The sequence below is a fragment of the Suricata suricatta genome, chromosome X (genome assembly GCF_006229205.1).
Source record: "Suricata suricatta isolate VVHF042 chromosome X, meerkat_22Aug2017_6uvM2_HiC, whole genome shotgun sequence".
In the NCBI taxonomy this organism is placed as follows: domain Eukaryota; kingdom Metazoa; phylum Chordata; class Mammalia; order Carnivora; family Herpestidae; genus Suricata; species Suricata suricatta.
In genome coordinates, this window is record NC_043717.1 from 76,245 (window position 1) to 93,468 (window position 17,224).

The following is a 17,224-nucleotide window of genomic DNA, read 5'->3' on the forward strand; positions in this document are numbered from 1 at the left end:
GGCCCCAAGGTTGTGTCGTGTGTGAGGGGACCTGGCCACTAGGTTGTGTCGTGTGTGAGGGGACTGGGACCTGGGATTGTGTCGTGAGGAACCCTGCCTCCTGGGGTTACGTCCTGAGGGGACTCAGCCCCCATGTTGTGTCTTGAGTGAGGGGCCATGTCCCCAAAGTTGTGTCACGTGGAGGGGGACCCGGCCCAGGTCACACAGCTTTTTAGCTAGCTCGTTCTCTGGGATCCTCTCACACTCACCGAACGGGCCACGTCTTCCAGGGTGGCGGAGAAGGACTCAACCAGGCTGTGGGGCAGCTGGGAGAGGAAGCCGATGGTGTCCATGTAGATGACAGCCACGCGGGAGGGCAGCCACCCTGCGTGGGCTGTGACGTCCAGCGTCGCAAACAGCCGGTCCTGGGGCCGGATGGCATCGTCCCCTGTCAGGGCCTTGATCAGCATGGTTTTGCCTGGAAGGCAGGTCACAGGGGACGAGCTGCGTGAGAGGCCACCTCGCATGTGGCCCACCGTGTACGCTGCGCGTCGGCAGTGGGGACGGCCATGCGGGGCGAGCTCTGAGCTGCTGCGCTCTGTCGTGCGCCAAGGGCCTGGCCAGGGCTCGAGTGCCTGCATGCGGGATAGTGTGGTGTGGCCGGGGTGGAGGTGTGTGTGAGGTGGGCTGTGCGTCCGTGTGGACAGGTGGAGGTGGATTGGCGTGTGTGAGCCACACGGGGAGAGCGTCACCGGAGCGTGACGGTGTACACGGGCAGGCGCGTGTGTGTTGTGGCCCCCAGAGGACGTCCCCTGCTCTCAGCCTTCCTGAAGGAACGCACCTGACCCCCTTCCCCGCCAATGTGTTTGGGGCTGCACCAGGTCCAGGCCAGCCCGGGGAGATGACTGGTGGCCACTGGCTCAAGCTGGCCCCACAGATGAATCAGGAGGCGACTGTCCCTGCCCCCCGGGCACCCTGGCACTCTCCATGTCCCGCAGGGTGCGAGCCTGTATCTAAGTAAACGGGATTCTCTAGGCATCGCTGGACCCACGGCTTCCTGTCCCAGGTTCTGCGGGAAGTTCCCTCCTGCCCTGAGGACGGGGAGCTGGTGGCGTGAGGCTGGTCTTCGTAGTGCACACAGGGGACTGGACCTCACGCAGCCCAGACGTGCTGGGGACTGGACCGGGACGGCGAGGAAGTCACACCTGCCGCTGTTTCCCGGAGCACAGCCATGAGCCCAGGGCTCTGGGACAGGGGCACCTGAGGCCCCGTGTCCTGGAATCACACTGAAACACACGTTAAGTTAAACCACAAAACCTACTGAGAAGTCCTTCCGAACGGTTGGAACTGCCTTTACCCCCTCGGCCGCACCTACTATGATCTGAACGCCGCCAGACCGCTCTCCCTCTCCAAGTCTGCAATCACCTGTGAGAGGGGAGTCCGGTCCACTGTCCAGCACTCGATAACCACACTGGTGACCGGGTGGGGTGCCGGCCGTGGGACCCGAAATGCCCCGGGGACATGAGCCACGCTTTCCACCTGTTATCATCTGTCGGCCCTCACCCGAGGCCTTGTCGCGTTTGCAAGTGCTTTCTCCCCACCTTGATAGCCAGGTGGTGGGGGGACGGAGGACCCCATGTCTCACCCCCAGAGCTCCTCTCACCGGAGTTTGTGTACCCCACTACGGAGATCACGGGAATTTCCCGCCGTCTGCGCTGCCTGCCCAGGAGCTGCCTTTTCCTCCTGAGTCTCTCCAGGGCCTTCCGAATCTTCAGCTCCTTTTCCTTCAAGAGGCGCAGTTGCAGCTGCATGAGAGATTCTCCTGAAAACACCCAACGTGGCGAGTCAGAGCACACGCACAAAGACGTGACAGCAGGTCCCTGTGTGGCTTGTGGACAGGCATCCTCTCTCTGGCCCCCCCCGCCCCCCCCAGGCTCTCCCACGCTGAGGGGTGGCTTTGTCCAGTGAAGGGTGGCCTCACTGCCAGATTTGGCCTCCTGAAGTCACCTGGCTCCCCTTTATTGGGGAGTAAGGGAGAGACTCAGAGGACAGCGCCCATGATGTCCACGGCCACCCGAGTGGTGCCCCAGAGACAAGTCCACATCCTCTCCCCCGGGACCTGTAAACAGGACCTCATTTCGGAATAAGGTCTTGGCACATATAACTGGTGAAGGTGTGACAGGGGGTCATCCTGGACCAGAGTGGCCCTAGTCCAAGGACAAATGTCTGTATGAGAGAAGAGGGGACAGGAGAAGCCACGTGAAGATGTGAAGACGCACGTGGGAGGGACGTGGCCACAAGCCCAGGACGCCTGGAGCCCCAGAAGCTGGAAGAGGCAGGAAGGACCGTCCCCTGGAGCCTCCGGAGGGAGCATGGCCCTCTCCACGTGGGTCTCAGCAGCCCTGCCCCGCCTGGATCTCAGACTCCTGGTCCCCAGAGCTGAGAGGAGAGGCTCCTGTGGCTCTAAGGCTCTGTCTCGCGGTCCTTTGCTACAGCCACGCCAGGAGACCACGTCGATATCCTAGTTTGTTTGAATGTGACCACGCACAAGGCTCACATGCAGCCCCACTGGGACCTTCGGCAGTGCTGTCCTCCCCCCTTCCTGAAGGTGACCGCCCTGACATACCCCTCTGAGCACCCGGTGGCAAGCCCTCACGTGTTACCTGACCCCATGATGTAGCGCGAGCCTCCGCCCCGTCCATCTAGGTGCGCAGTGGGATTTTTCAGGTGGGACCTGCCACGGAAAGGGGGCATCTCAGGGGTTGGATGAGCCGTACACACCCGTCCCGAGAGCAGACCGCGTGTCACACACAGATGTGAGGGTGAGATGAGACCTCTGGGTGCAGAGCACAAGGCAGGGGCCTTCCCTCCTGGCTGGACCTTCACCGGCACAGACGGAAGGCACTGCCGTGGGGTGACCTGTCCTGGTAGGCATGCTGCTCAGACGCAGCCCGACGGCCCTCGCCGTCCCTGCCTTCTGCCCTCACTGTACCCAGGCAATGGGCGGGAGCTGGGGGCGTGCCCAGTACCTGAGAAGGGGGAGCTCGGCCAGTGCCACCTGCAGTCGGGCCGCCTTTGTGCGGGCGTTGCAGCGGAAAATGTGGAGCACAGCCGTGAATCGGTCAAACACTGGCACGCCCCAGGACTCTTCCAGTTCTTTCTGCAGAGAGACCCGGACAGAAGGCATCTGCGGTGGTACCTCGGGTGAGGAGGCGGATGTGATGGGATGGGCAACCCTGTGGCCTCCTGGGTCCCGATGCCCTGGGCCCGGAGGGTGGGAAGCGCACAAGATCACCAGTACCTTGGTGGGCGGGGCCATCCTCTCCACGTTCAGAAAGACCGACGTGATTTCAGGCAATGCTCTGATTTTCTCTGAGGAAAAGAGCAGGTCTGCTCAGACATCGGTGCTCCGTGGGGTCTGTCACGGGACTGACCCTGAGCTGAGGTCAGCTGTGCTCTCTGGATACCCTGCAGTGGTCTGAGTGCGTATTTGGGATGTCGGGTTCCTGCCACAGGTCAGGGGAGGACCGGGTCCATTTTCAGGGGTCGCTGGTCGTGCACAGGCACTCACACAACCCCATGGGGACTGAACCCCATGTGACCTGGGATGACAGAGGGGCGGTGAGCAGCCCCTGGGCACACCTGCAGGGCTCGCTTCTCTGAACGCTGAGCCGGACGACAGTTGGAGACCCCCGGGGGACCATGGAAGACAGGGTTCACACACAGCACCATCTCTGGGCAGCACTGGGCTGGGGTCCTGGGACCGGATTCCCCCGGACTCTGCACTGCCCCGACGGTCCTCCCGGGCGTTGTTTTGACCTCTGACCCGAGTTCCTGTGAGGACGCCCACCTGCTGCTCTTCTGGGAGGAAGAGAGAAAAGGAGGGTGTGGGGACCCACCTGTCAGGTGCTGCAAGGTCCCTCTGCCGAACATGAGCTTCCCGTCGGGTGTTTTGGTGGGAACCACCATCCTTTCCACCACCGACCAGCCATCCAGTGTGTGGACCAGAGACTCTGCCTCCACCACCTGCCACTCAGCTTGGGGAAGACACGGCCAGGGTGAGGGACGCATCTCTGTGAGATCAGCCCTAGCCCCCGACCCCCAGCTATGATGGCCTCCTGCGTGGGTGCATGGAGGTCTGGAGACGGCACCCCCCAGATAGGCACTTGCTCCGAAACACAGCTGTGTTCTCCTGGACTCAGAGCAGCAGGGGGCGAGGGCAGGAACCCCTGCTCATGCTGGACACTGGGGACTTGGCGGTTAGCGGGACCTGTGCTCAGTGCAGCCCCCATGGTCAGTCTGGCCCACTGACGGCAGGTCTGTGAGGTGGACCCGAGGGCCCCGGGAATGGGCCCCACTCACTGCCTGCAGGGTGGGCTGTGAGCCCCGATGGGGCAGGGAGAGGGTGTCCTCAGAGCCTGCTGCCCGCCGAGCACGGGAAAGACCACACCCACCAGGACAGACAGGATGATGCACGGGACCTATGGGCAGGGACAGGTTCCGGAAGCATCTCAGGTAGTGGCTGGGGTCCCCAAGAGGGGTTGGCCAGGGAGCGGAGGGTGCCTGTGGACCAGACTTGGCACTGGATCTGCCTGTATGCCATCTCCTGAGAGGGTTCTGAATAGGAAGGCAGCATGGGCATCACAGATGCTGTGCTCTGTGGTGCGGCAGGTGTAGACTGGGACCAGGCCGACTCCGATGTCTGTGACACGGAGGCCAGTGTGGTAGGTGACAGCTTGGTTAGGCGTGAACTGAGGTCTCCTCCGAGCCTCAGAGCATCCCCCTCTCCTGACGTGTTAATGTGCACCGAGGACCCGCCGAGCCCCAGAGCGTCCCCCTCTCCCGACGTGTTAGACGTGCACCAAAGGCCTTCAGAGTCCCAGCGCTGTCCTCCCTCTCCTGACGGCCCCAGGGGTAGATGCCTTGCAGCACACTGTCGCAGAAGGGTGGTCCCATCCTGATGGCACAGACCCTGCCGGTTTACCCCTCCCCCCCTGCAGTGACCCAGCCTGGCTGTGAGTGGCGGGGGGACATGTTAGGTCACCTCCTCCTCAGGGCTCTGGCACAGGGAGGAAACGGAGGCAAGCCAGGGAGGCATGGGACGAAGCTAGTGAGGAGGGGTGGGACCCGAGGGTGCAAGGGATGCCCCATCTCTGCTCGGACCGGGATGGGGTCTCCCATCATGGGGGCTGAGGGCAGGCAGTGTCCTCAGATTGGACTCTCAGGGACTTGCTGGTCCTCCTCACCTGCACCCTTATGGGTAGGGTCACCCCTGACTTCCCTCCTTCACCTCACATGCGGCTCATCAGCAAACCCCACAGACGCGATCTTTCTGGACCTCCACGGGGTCACGTCCCCAGCTCAACTGTGGATCACCGTGCATCCCACAGTGCCTCTGCTGTGGTCCTGCTCCTTTGGCCACTCCCACAGCCACCGGCAGGGGGGCTGGTCAGCCTGCCACATGGGACCCCCACCCTAATGCTCGGGATCCACAGGCGGGAATGAAAACTGGGAAACACTTGTGCAGGTCACAGTTCAGAGGCAAGGCTCACGCTCACTGTCGACTGGGCCCTGCTCGCAGGACTAGGGAAGCTTCGCCCCCACCCCCCGCCCCTCCAAATCTCCCCCCAACCCCTCTCCACGCCTCCCCTCCCCCACCCCTCTCCTGCGTGGCCTCTCCCCTCCCCTGCCCCACACCTCCACACCACACCACTAAAGACCAACTGACATCAGTCCCCTGTGCCCAGTGCATCCCATCCGCCCATTAGGGGAGAATTACAGGGCACAGTGACAGAAGGGAAACATGACGTGGAGACACAGAGCAGCATCAGAACCAGCTGGGCATGGGAGGGCTGCTGGAATTATTGGACCAGAACTTACAACATCTAGGATTCACATGCTAAGGGCTCTGACGGATAAAGCAGGCAGCACGCAAGAACAGATGGGCAGCGTAAGCAGACAGATGGAAATCCTAAGAAAGAACCAAACAATGCTGGCTGTCACAAACACTAACAGAAAGGAATCGCTGACGGGCGTATGAGTGGGCAGGGCAGGGCAGAGGAATGAATCTCTAAGCTTGAACACTGGACAAGAGTCATGAGGAGGAACTTCTGAACCATAAAAGGTGTAGAGAAACTGAAAACTCAAGCCACAGACTAGAAGGAAATATTTGTAAAAAACATCTGAGGAAGGACTGTTATGCAGAAGAACTCTTAAAACTCAGCAGTAAGAGAAGAACTTGATGAAACCTCGGCCTCAGTCGCCTGCTGGGTTGAGTGTCTGACTTCGGCTCAGGTCTTACGGTTTGTGGGATCGAGCTCCGCACTGGGCTGTCTGCTGTCAGTGGGAGCGGGCTTGGGATCGTCTGCCCCCTTTCTCTCCAGCCCTCCCACTCACGCTGTCTCAGAAATAAACATTAAAACAATTCATAGTAAAAATATAAAAAAACAAAAGCTAGGCTGTCAACCTAACACACACCGGACCACAGAAGCTGGGACCACAGAAGCTGGGGAGAGACGTTCCACGCCATATGTGGTCGGGGAAATGAATGCACATTCCCACGAGCTCCACTCCACACCTGTGAGCCTGGCCCAGAGGCAGAACGCCGACGACACCTAACGCTGGTGACCCTCTTTCCTCGCTGACGGGGCGCAAGGTGGTGCGGCCGCTAGGAAGGCAGTGTGATGGCTTCTTATAAAACCAAATGTCCCTTGGTGTCGGGCCGCGTGAACGGAAACCTTAGGGCCACCCAAAACTGCACCTGGATGTTTACAGCAGCTCGGGAGCAAGCATGGCGTCCCTCAGCAGGTGGACAGAGAGGTACACCGGGGGCCATCTGGACAATAGATCTTAGCACCACTGGAAACCGATGAGCTGTCCGGCCACGAAAACTCACGCAGGAGCCTTAGATGCATGCGACTGAGTGGCAGGAGATGGTGCGAAGTGACTGCCTACTGAATGCTTCTCACTCTATCCAGCCTGAACACGAGGAGCAGGGGAACCGCTCGGCAGAGCCCCGTGACGATGGGCTCGGGACAGTGCATCTTGTCCAGACCCACAGGGCGTGAAACACAGAGAGGGAATCGCACTGCACACCTCGGACTCTGGGAGAGCCCTTGTTCACCTAGCTGCCTGGATCCTAACACGCGTCCTGTGCGGGGGGAGAGGGGGGAGATGCTGATAACACACGAGGCTAGGTGGGTGCGACAGGATGTACCAGGAACTCGGTACCTTCTCAGTCTTGTGTGCAGCTACTGCTATTACCGCTTTCTCCATCCTACCGCACAGCTACCACGGCTCTAAAACAGAGGCTTTAGGAGAAAACAAGAAGGCGGCACAGGGTTGGGATGTCTTGAGCAGGGACAGAGCAGATTTGTGGCTGTGAGGGACTGGATAGGGACGTGATGGGAAGTGACTGGTATTAGGTGGCCTCCTTCTGGGATGATAGGAACCACATCCAGGGGGCGGCTGCAAGCGCTGGATGTGCTAGAGGCTACTGAACTGGGCCTGGCAGAAGGCTAATTGTATGAGTGACGTTAATAAAGGTAGAAGAGGAAGAGGGAAATTAACCCGCACCCTCTCGGGTCACCTTCCTGCTCTAAGTTGGCACACTTGTGACAACTCCTGTGGGTAGAGCCTACACCAGTGTGCGTTAGACCCCGGAGACTCGGCATCAGTGCCCCCTCACCCAGCCACCCAGCCAGCTTGCAGGGGGCGGGGAAGGTCTTAGGCCGTGCTCTCTGGAGGACCCCTCACTGGAGACTGTCCTCACACTTGTGTGCCCCCCCCCCCCCCCCCCCCCCCCCCCCCCCCCCGCCCAGTGGTCTGGTCTTCCCAGGCCATCCAGGACAGCTCTACTGAGACCCTCGAACCACATTCTCGCCCACCCGCAGCACGTGGGCCCACGTGCGTGCCTGCTGCGCCGGAGCCTCTGGCTGCTGTTAGTGACTGGGGGGATGATGCCCGCCCCCAGGGGGCTGCCCTCCAGCGGGCGGGCAGCCGAGGGCTTGCAGTTCTGGGTATAAAGTGCATGCCTGAGGAGCATTTTCTTGCACAATCTTTAATATTCAGTGATCACGTAAATGAAAGCGCCGCACAGTAAGATACTTAAGGGTCCATCTCACACAGGCACACGGACTGGGCACACTGGCTCTAGACCTTGTTAGATTCTTTACAGGAAAAGCACGGGGACGACACAACACACGCCTGAGGGGAGAGGAGGGTGAGGAGAGAAGGCCAGGCAGCGGGGGTCTGGGGTTGCCTCCAGCAGGTTTAGGGGGATGGGTGCTGAAGGTTCAGAGCTGCGCTTGGCGTCCCGCCCCCTCGCTCCGAGTCGCCGTCCCCTGATGCCCCGCCGCTCCCCAATCTGCGTCTCTAGAGCGCCAGCCCGGTGCTCCGGCCAATGAAGCCCCGCTCACGCTAGTCCCCGCCCCCAGAGTGTCTGGCCCTACAGACCCGCCCCCCGAATCCGCCTGCAGCTAACCCCCAGCTCCAGCCCTCAAAGCCCGATTCTCCCGAGTCCCCGCCCCCGCCCGCAGCGCAGCCCCCGTGCACACCTCGGGTCGGCTGCGGCTTCCCGGGTCCCCACTTGATCTCTGGGTGAACCAGGCACACACGCTGGGTCCCCACCGGAAGCAAAGGGTCCCTCCTCAGCAGCTCCTCCTCTTTTTCCTCCTCCTCCGCATCTTCTGGTTCCTCCTCCTCTCCCGTTCGGCTTCTCAGGCCGTCAGCCGCTGGGTCCTGTCCTCGGCCCCCTCGCCCCTTGAGGACTCCGGGGCCGAAGGCGGCGAGGGCGCGCTCGGAGCAGACCAGCAGCGGCGGCGCGGTTCTCGGGGCCCGGCGTCCCCGTACCGCATGAGCCAGCCAGGCCCCTGGGCGGATGGCGGCCCGCAGGGCCCACATGCTGGCTCCCCCGCACGCTATGGGGCGGGGCCTCTGGGGGGCGTGTTCCCACGCGAACTCCCCGTTGGTCGCCGGACATCACGTGCCCCCGCCGCCGCTTGATTGGCGCGAGTGGTCCCGGGCAGGCAAACTTGGGACTTGGCCGCTGGGGACTGGCTTCGCTTTGGCGGATATCCGCACCAGGTAGTGCCGCCAGCGGGGCCAGGCGCCGGAATCCCACCTGGGCGGGCGCTTGCCCACACTCGTCCCTCTCTGGCCTCCGCGCGTGATCGGTGGTCTGGTCCTGGGGGGTCTGAGTGCTCCCCGAGGCATCCCACTTCCTGTCTTGGGTTCCGAACCTGTCCTGGAGGTACCACATCCTGCCTTTGGGTTCTGAGTGCTCCGACAGGGGTCCCACTTCCTGTCTTGGGGTCCACACCCATCCTGGGAGTGCCAAATCCTGCCTGGGGGGGGTCTGAGCCCATCTCAGAGATCCCACATCCTGTCTTGGAGGTCTGAGCCTGTCTCAGGGAGCCGAAAATCTGCCTTGCAGGTCTAGTACTGCCCTGGGGGGTCCTACATCCTGTCTTGAGAGTTGAGCCCATCCCAGGGTTCCCACATCCTGCCTTAGGGGGTCTGAGTGCTCCCTTGGGAGTCCCACGTCGGGACTTGGGGGTCTTAATGCTCCCCCCAGGGGGACGGGGATCCCCAGGGCGGGGGTCCATCCTGAGGGTCCTACGTCTTGCTTTGGGGTCCAAGCCTGTCTTGGGTTCCACATCCTGCCTTGGAGGTTTGAGCTCATCCCAGTGGTCCTACATCCTGTCTTGGGGGTCCAAGGCCATCCTGGGGGGGTCCCACATACTGTCTTGGGAGTCTGAGCCAATCCCAGGGGTCTCATATTCTGACTTGGGGGTTCAAGCTCATCCTGGGGGGGTCCCACATACTGCCTTAGGGTTCTAGCCTGGCCCAGGGGTCTCACATCCTGGCTTAGGGGTCCAAGCCCATCTCGGGGGTCCCACATCTTGCCTTGGTGGTCCAAGTGGATTGGGTTTGGAAGTCTCATCCCATTGCTGAGGGTCTGCAGCTCAGCCTCATGGGCCCCAGACCTTGCCTTGGGGGTCCTCGCCAGTTCCTAGGAGTCTCAGACTTTGCCTGGGACATCTGAGTCCGTGATCGCGTGTCACACATGCCACAGGGTCACGTCCAGTCGCAGGGCTTCATTCTCTGCCTTGGGCATGTGATGCTGACGTTAGGCTTCCCCAGTGCTGCTGGGCATCTGAATCTGACTGGGAGGGGGGATTCTGAAGACTGTGCCGCCAGCCTGAGGGTGTCCCTGTGGGTCCCAGGACCTGCTTGGGGATCAGAAGCCGTCCGGCCAATGTGGTGTGGGAAGTGAATGCAGAGCCCAGTGGGTGCAGGAGAGTGAGAGGTGGGCTGTTGGAAAGGAGCGCACCCCTCCTGCTCAGACTCTTATTATCAGCATACCCTCCAGGAAAAATTAAGAACGTGTGGTGTTGAAAGGGTCACATGGATCCTAGCTGTCACTAGGGGGTTCTTGTTTCCACCAAAGAGCAAGTTTCATGGAAATGTTCCTTTTTAAGTGTCTGCGGAAGGCCACGGAAAGCCACGGCCTTTCTGATATTTAGATGGCGCATGACAGAGGTGCCCCAGGACTGCAGGGACACGTACCCGAAGAGGCACGGGAGACCTAGTTGCCTTGAGAGGACGGGTGTGGGGGAGCAAAGGGAACCTTTGAGGAGTGTGACTGGCGGCATCTGTCCTGTGCACGCCCCGAGGAACTGTGACCACCGCGTTGAGCACAGTGGGAATTGAGTTGACCATAGATCATGCATCTTCAGTAAGACGGGTGAGCTTGGAATCTCGACCCAGTGTCACCCATGACGTCCTGCACAGGCGGTGAGGCTGCCATTTGCCTGTTGACGGAACAGAGCCTTGATTAGGACCTACAGTAACGGATGCACAAGTGCGAGTGTTCTCTGGCACGGATCGCCCCCGGGTAGTCCCCCAACCCCCAGCTGTGCAACACAGCCCGAGCCCGCCCAGCACCCGAGCGAGCACAGGGACTTGTGTCCAGGGGAGGCTGTCTTTGCAGGGCCCTGCCCTGACATCTGGGGTGAAGCTGGTCTGCAGAGGGAGGCCAGGCCGAGAGCGCCACCTGGCGTAGGATTCGGGCAGGTCCCCTCCTGCAAAAGCCCTGCCTCCTGTGCAGTCTGACTCGGGGAGCCGACGTCCGGGAGTGAGTGTCTCCAGGGCTGTGCTGGGCGCCCGGTTCTGCGCGGCACACAGCCCTCTCGGGCTCCTCGTCCCCCGCTGCCATCGGGGCGAGATCTCCAGCTGTGTCCCCCAGAGCCTGCCTGTCTGGCAGTTTCTAGAGGTTCGTGGGGGAGGGACGCAGAGAGGATTAACATTTGATAATGAGGTAACGCATTTTTTTTTTTTTACCACTTTACTGTTGACAGTGTGTCCTAAGGCTGCTGACGGTGGCAGGGAGGGAGCGGGTAGACAGTGTCCTGCTAAGTAACTTCAGAATCCTACACCCTCACCTCTGTGGGAACCCAAACCTGTGTGCAGACTCGGTTCCGCTCACAGCCCTCAAAATGCCTCGTGTGTATTATCAACGGCGTAGATGTTGGCGTGAAAATGGTGTTGAGGCAGTAGGAAGACGTGGGGAAAAGAGGCAGGTGACTGTCGCCTGGGTCATTGTGCTGTGTACACAGCACGGTGGGAGGGGGTTTGCACAGATGCGCGGAGAGGGGGTGGGAGGGGGTTTGCACAGATGCGCGGAGAAAGCTCTCCCGTTTTGCCTTCGTTTCAGAAGTATTCCATTTTCTCGATTCTCTAATATCCGTGGTTGTTAGGGTGTATTGTGGATTGGATGGGGGGATGTGTCCTGATCAGCACCAGGGGCTGCCGCTCACTGACCCCCCCCCCCTTCCCAGGCATTCAGAAACGGACTATTTTGTGCCTTCTGTGAGCTCAGCCCCTCCCACTTCCTTGGCATTGTCTGACTTGGGGTGCTTTCTTCCTGCTGCTGACAATTTAAAAACGTCGGATTTTAAGAGTCTGTACTGAAAAGCCCCAGCGTGTGGAACCGCCTGTAGCTTTGAGAAAGCCTCACCGAGTGACGGCTGGGGGGGAGGGCGGCTGTGTCATTACGAGGCTGGCCGCCTCGAGGGCTTCACGCAGCAATCTGACTTCTCTCCTGTCTCAGTGGAAGGTCCGGAGGAGAGGAGGTGAGCCCGGTGCCGGGGGGCGATGGCGGTGGCCGTAACAGCGTGCCGGTGAGTGCTTGTGCCGAGGGCGTCCGTGGCCAAGTTTCTGTATGCTTGTGACGTGGGCCAAGATGCATGTTTCCCCTGAGGCAGACAAAAAGGTGACAGGTTCATGCAGATGAGAAGGTGGAGACAAGAACGGGAAAACACGGACCCTTGTAACCTGTGCGAACAGTGCTCACTAGTGAGATTTGGCTACAGGGGCCCCTGGGGGGCTCCGTTGGTTAAGCTCCGACTTCAGCTCAGGTCATGATGTCACAGTTTGTGGGTTTGAGCCCCGTGTCGGGCTCTGAGCTGACAGCTCGGAGCCTGGAGCCTGCTTCGGATTCTGCGTCTCCCTCTCCTCTGCCCTTCTGTGCTTGTGCTGTCTCTCTAAAAAATAAAAAGACGTTAAAAAAATTTCAAAAAAAGATTTTGCTATATATGCTTCCAGTCTTGTGTTGAAGCAACGTCTGTGTTCAAAGTGGGACTCAAACTCACAACCTGAGAGCAATTGTGGCATACCAGCCACGTGTCCCTTTTTACGTACATACACACACGTATGTATGTGCGTATCTGTATACACACGTGGGTGTATGTGTATCCTAAAATTGAATTATAAATGGGTTCCGATTGTATATATTTTTCTATAATTTTTTTTAACATTTGACAGGCAGAGACAGAGCGCAAGCAGGCGAGGGGCAGAGAGAGAGGGAGACACAGAGTCTGAAACAGGCTCCAGGCTCTGAGCTGTCAGCACAGAGCCCAGCGCGGGGCTCGAACCCACAAACTGTGAGATCATGCCCTGAGCCGAAGTCAGTTGCTTGACCGACTGAGCCATCCAGGCGCTTCTCTACCCACCCCGCTCAGCATGCAAGTCTTGATCTCAGGGTTGTGAGTTCGAGCCCCACATTGGGTGTGGAACCTACTAAAAAAAAAAAAGTAGAAACAAACAATTTGTAAGCTTCACGTGTGTCCCGAGTTTCCTTTGAGGGAGTTTGCACCACTGTGCACTGAGAGCCCAGAGTGTGATCTGACGCCACCTCACAGTTTAGCTGAGAATCCCTGACGTTAACTGGGCTTGTCCTGTATCCGTGGGGGTGTGACCACGCACAGATGACTGTTCTCCTGTCACTCCTGACTGGAGAATGAGAATGAGTAGCGGCCGACTATGACTGGGGTGGTGGCACGGGCACCGAGACGGGGGCGGTGGGTGACCGTGGTCTCGGGCCTGCGTGAGAGTCCTCAGAGCTGGCCCAGGTGGGCACGGCGGGCGGGTGGGACTGCGGCCCGGTGGCCCCAAGGCGTCCGGGCTCGTGACTCGGTGAGTGCGGAGCCCACCAGACCTGTGTCCCCGGGACACATTTCTTGCAGTGCCGCAGGCTGTTTACAGGCCACGGATGTTGCTTCTGGAGCTGCACTCAGTGCTCTCCTCCCTTGATGCCGCTGTGTCCCCTCCACATGGACACAATGTGTGCTGCTTTTAATTCTGTTCGTGCTTCTCTTAGAGAGTCGAGCTCGTTTTTGTCTTAAACACTTGGTGTGGGGGGCGCCTGGAGGGGCTCAGGCGGGTTGGCATCCGACTTCAGCTCAGGTCATGATCCCACAGATCGTGGGTTCGAGCCCTGGGTCGGACTGTGCTGACAGCTCAGAGCCTGGAGCTGCTTTGGATTCTGTGTCTCCCTCTCTCTCTGCCCGTCCTCCCCAGCTCACGCTCCCTCTCTCTCTCCCTCCCCCTCAAAAATAAATGAACATTAGAAAGATTGTGTTTAAACACTTGGTATGAAAGAAACACACATGTGAAGTGTGTGGTTTGACACACGTGGACACTGCACGACCACCACCGCCGTCGGGATGATGGGCGCCTCTCCATCCCCCAGTTCCTGTCAGCCTTGGTAGTGCCATGGCCACGTGCCTCTCCACACCCACTCCGATCTGCCCCGTCACTGAACGTGACGTTGTGTGTATCTCCTAGACTTTCATAGGCAGCGACTCACGCACTACACTTTCTTCTCTGTTCGTGGTCGGGCTTCATTCACTCAGCATACTTATTTTTGCGTTCAATCGTATTGGGATATGCCATAGTTCATTCCTCTCATTTTCTTTATTTTTTGCTTTTCAAGGTTTATTTTGAGAGGGAGAGAGGGATTGCATGAGCAGAAAAGGGGCGGGGGCGGGGAGAGTCCCAGGCAGGCTGTGCACCATCCGTGTGGAGCCGGGTGCAAGGCTCGATGTCGGGAGCTCTGAGATCATGACCCCAGCCGAAAACAAGCGTCAGAGGCTTCACTGACTGAGCCAGCCAGGCGCCCCAAAAGGGAGCTCATTTTTCATAAAATATTAGTAAAGGTCCTTTGTTAGATGTGGGCTGTGCAGATATTTTGTCCCAGACACTGACCTGTCTTGTCTCCACAGTGTCTTTTGCAAGAGCAAAACTTGTTTCGGGGCGCCCGGATGGCTCACTCGGTCGAGCGTCCGGCTTCGGCTCAGGTCGTGATCTCACGGTTCCTGAGCGCGCTGGCCTCCGTGCCGACAGCTCAGAGCCTGGAGCCTGTTTCAGATTCTGTGTCTCTCTCTCTCTCTCTCTGACCCTCCCCTGCTCATGCTGTCTCTGTCTCTCAAAAAAAAAAACAGAAAACCCAAAAAAAACAAAAAATAAAGGAGCAAAACTTGTGAGTTTTGATAGAGTCCAATTTATCGGTTGTTTCTTCTGTGGATTATGTTTTGGCCTGAGCTCCCCATGTCCATCCTGGGCTCTGACCAGTCGGGTGATGGGAACCCCATAGCCCCGAGAGACAGGCCCCGGGACTGGGCCCAGGACAGCTTGCTGCCCCCGGGACACTGGTGGTTCGTGGCCGTGGAGGCCGCTGTGTGAGCACCTGGCCCAGGGCTCTGCCCTGCAGCAGCGGTGGGTGCCCTGGGGTGGCCGCCCACCTCTCCCGGGGGCCCTAGTGGTAATGGGCAGTTCTGGCGGAGACTTCTGGTGTGCTTTCTGGGTCTGCAGTTAAGGGGTCCTCTCATTAAGCTGACCTTCGCTTAGCACCATTTCTGGCTCTTCACCGTCTGCTGTCTGGCCACAGGTGCAGGAAGGGCGCACGGGGAGCCGGGACGTCAGAGGCACTGGGTGCCGGCGGCGCGGGCGGTCCACATGCAGGAGGTTCAGGAACGAGGCTGGCCAGTTCATCTCCATGGTGACCTTCTTTGAGGTTTTGCTGGGAGGAGGGCCCCGTGCTGGCCCTGACCACTGCTGGGCGTGTGGGAGGGAGGGGCGGGCCGCTGGCTGGTGGTGCGCTCCTCTGCTGCAGGCCAGGTGCTGCCAGCCTGGGGCTGGGGCCTGGAGGCCTTCATCCCTGCACTGCCTGCCCGGCAAACCACAAGCCCCCTAGGGACCCGCAGGACCAGTGTACTGCCACTGTCTGTCCTTGGAGGTGGTGTCCGTGCCTCTGTCCTCCGATGGGGTGTCCCTCCCCCGTCCTGAACACAGCATCACCAGCGACCGTGGACATGGCATCCCCTCTCCCAAACATGGACACGGCATCCCTCCCCTGACCGTGGACACAGTGTCCCTCCCCTGACCATGGACATGGCTCCCCCTCCCCCATCATGGACATGTTGTCCCCTCCCCCTTCCTCGGACATAGTGTTCCCTTCCCTGACCATGGACACGGTGTGCCCTCCCCCCACTGTTCTCGGACATAGTGTCCCCCTTGCCCCCCTCCTCAGCCTCAGTGTCCCCTCCCTGCTCCCTGGCATTGATGCCCCCTGCCTGGGAGTCTGGGGTCTCTCCCAGTGCCTGAAGCCCCCTCCCCACCCAGGGTCTCAGGCCATCATGGACCTCTTGCTGGTGGTGGTGGGGGGTGGCAGGACAAGCCATGAGGAGCCAAGACCACTTGGTGGGCACCCCTACTGGGCGTGGCCAGGTGTCTCCTGAATTTCCAGGTCTCCTTCACAGCCACGTGCTCCCGATGGTCCAGCATTCACACCGGGGCCAGCATGGTGCACCGCTGCATCCCGGGGATGCCGCACCTCCTCACCGTGCCTGGGACGCAGGGTGTGCGGTGTGGCCCCGTCACATCCGACTCTTTGGTTTCAGACGCAGAGAGCACCCTCGGAGGGCCAGGGCGCCTGCCGGCGAGGGCAGCTCCGTCGGCGGGACCGCAAGAGGAAAGTAACCGTCACCACTGAGGCGACCCTGTTTGAGATGGTGGCCCTGGGGAAGCACTGTGTGCAGGTACTGCCCACTGCCGGGGGGCCTGCAGGGGTGAGCGCTCGTGCGGTCAGGACAGTACCGACCACAGCCCGGCGCTGCTCTGTCTGCCCAGCCGACGGGGAGGCTGGCCACCATGCCTGGCAATCACACACGTGCTCATCCTACACACACGCGCTCACCACCACCCGTCACACACCCCGTCACACGCATGTGCTCACTGCCGCTGGTCACACACCCGTCACACGCACTTGCTGACCGCCCCGTCACACACCCAGTCACATGTATGCGCTCACCGCTCTTTCAGGCACTTGATCACACACACGTGCGCTCACTGCTGCCCGTCAAACACCCGAGCACAAGCACAAACGCTCACCACTGCCTGTCATGCACCCAATCACACAGATGCATTCTCACTGCTGACCAATCACACACGTGCGGTCACACTTGTGTCCTCACTGTTGGCCTGTCACACGGTCGCACCTGTGTCCTCATTGTTGACCCATCACACACACAAACATGGTTGCACCCACCTCCTCACTGCAGGCCTGTCACACACAGTGACACCCGCGTCCTCACTGCTGGCCTGTCACACAGTCGCACACGTGTCCACACTGCTGGCCTGTCACACACGCATGGTCACACTCGTGTCCTCACTGCTGGCCTGTCACACACACATGGTCACACCTGTGTCCTCACTGCTGGCTTGTGACACACACACACACACACACACACACACACACACAGGGTCACACCCACATCCTCACTGCTGGCCTGTCACACACACATGGTGTCACCTGGGTCCTCACTGCTGACCTGTCACACACACACGGTCACACCCATGTCCTCACTGCTGGCTTGTCACACACACACACACACACACACACACA

The 17,224-nt window shown here is 60.0% G+C and overlaps 2 protein-coding genes across 4 annotated transcripts in view; one reads left to right on the forward strand and one right to left on the reverse strand.

The window, feature by feature from the left end:
- Nucleotides 1–8,915, reverse strand: part of GTPBP6 (GTP binding protein 6 (putative)) — a 12,087-nt gene extending 3,172 nt beyond the window's left edge. The window contains exons 1-7 of one of the 3 annotated variants that reach the window (XM_029930859.1): nt 8,535–8,914; nt 3,879–4,016; nt 3,281–3,351; nt 3,009–3,139; nt 2,643–2,713; nt 1,625–1,801; nt 249–457 (exon numbers count right to left, since the gene is read on the reverse strand). In XM_029930859.1, the coding sequence (XP_029786719.1) occupies nt 249–457; nt 1,625–1,801; nt 2,643–2,713; nt 3,009–3,139; nt 3,281–3,351; nt 3,879–4,016; nt 8,535–8,880 (1,143 nt within the window). In that variant the 5' untranslated portion in view covers nt 8,881–8,914. Of the gene's footprint in view, nt 1–248; nt 458–1,624; nt 1,802–2,642; nt 2,714–3,008; nt 3,140–3,280; nt 3,352–3,878; nt 4,017–8,534 lie in introns of all 3 variants that reach the window. The other 2 variants (XM_029930860.1, XM_029930861.1) reach the window with 2 other exon arrangements.
- The window catches only part of LOC115284284 (cohesin subunit SA-2-like), a 44,480-nt gene continuing 36,155 nt past the window's right edge, over nt 8,900–17,224 (forward strand). The window contains exons 1-4 of the mRNA XM_029930974.1: nt 8,900–9,063; nt 12,092–12,161; nt 15,209–15,319; nt 16,221–16,358. Of these exons, the coding sequence (XP_029786834.1) occupies nt 8,900–9,063; nt 12,092–12,161; nt 15,209–15,319; nt 16,221–16,358 (483 nt within the window). The remainder of the gene's footprint in view (nt 9,064–12,091; nt 12,162–15,208; nt 15,320–16,220; nt 16,359–17,224) is intronic.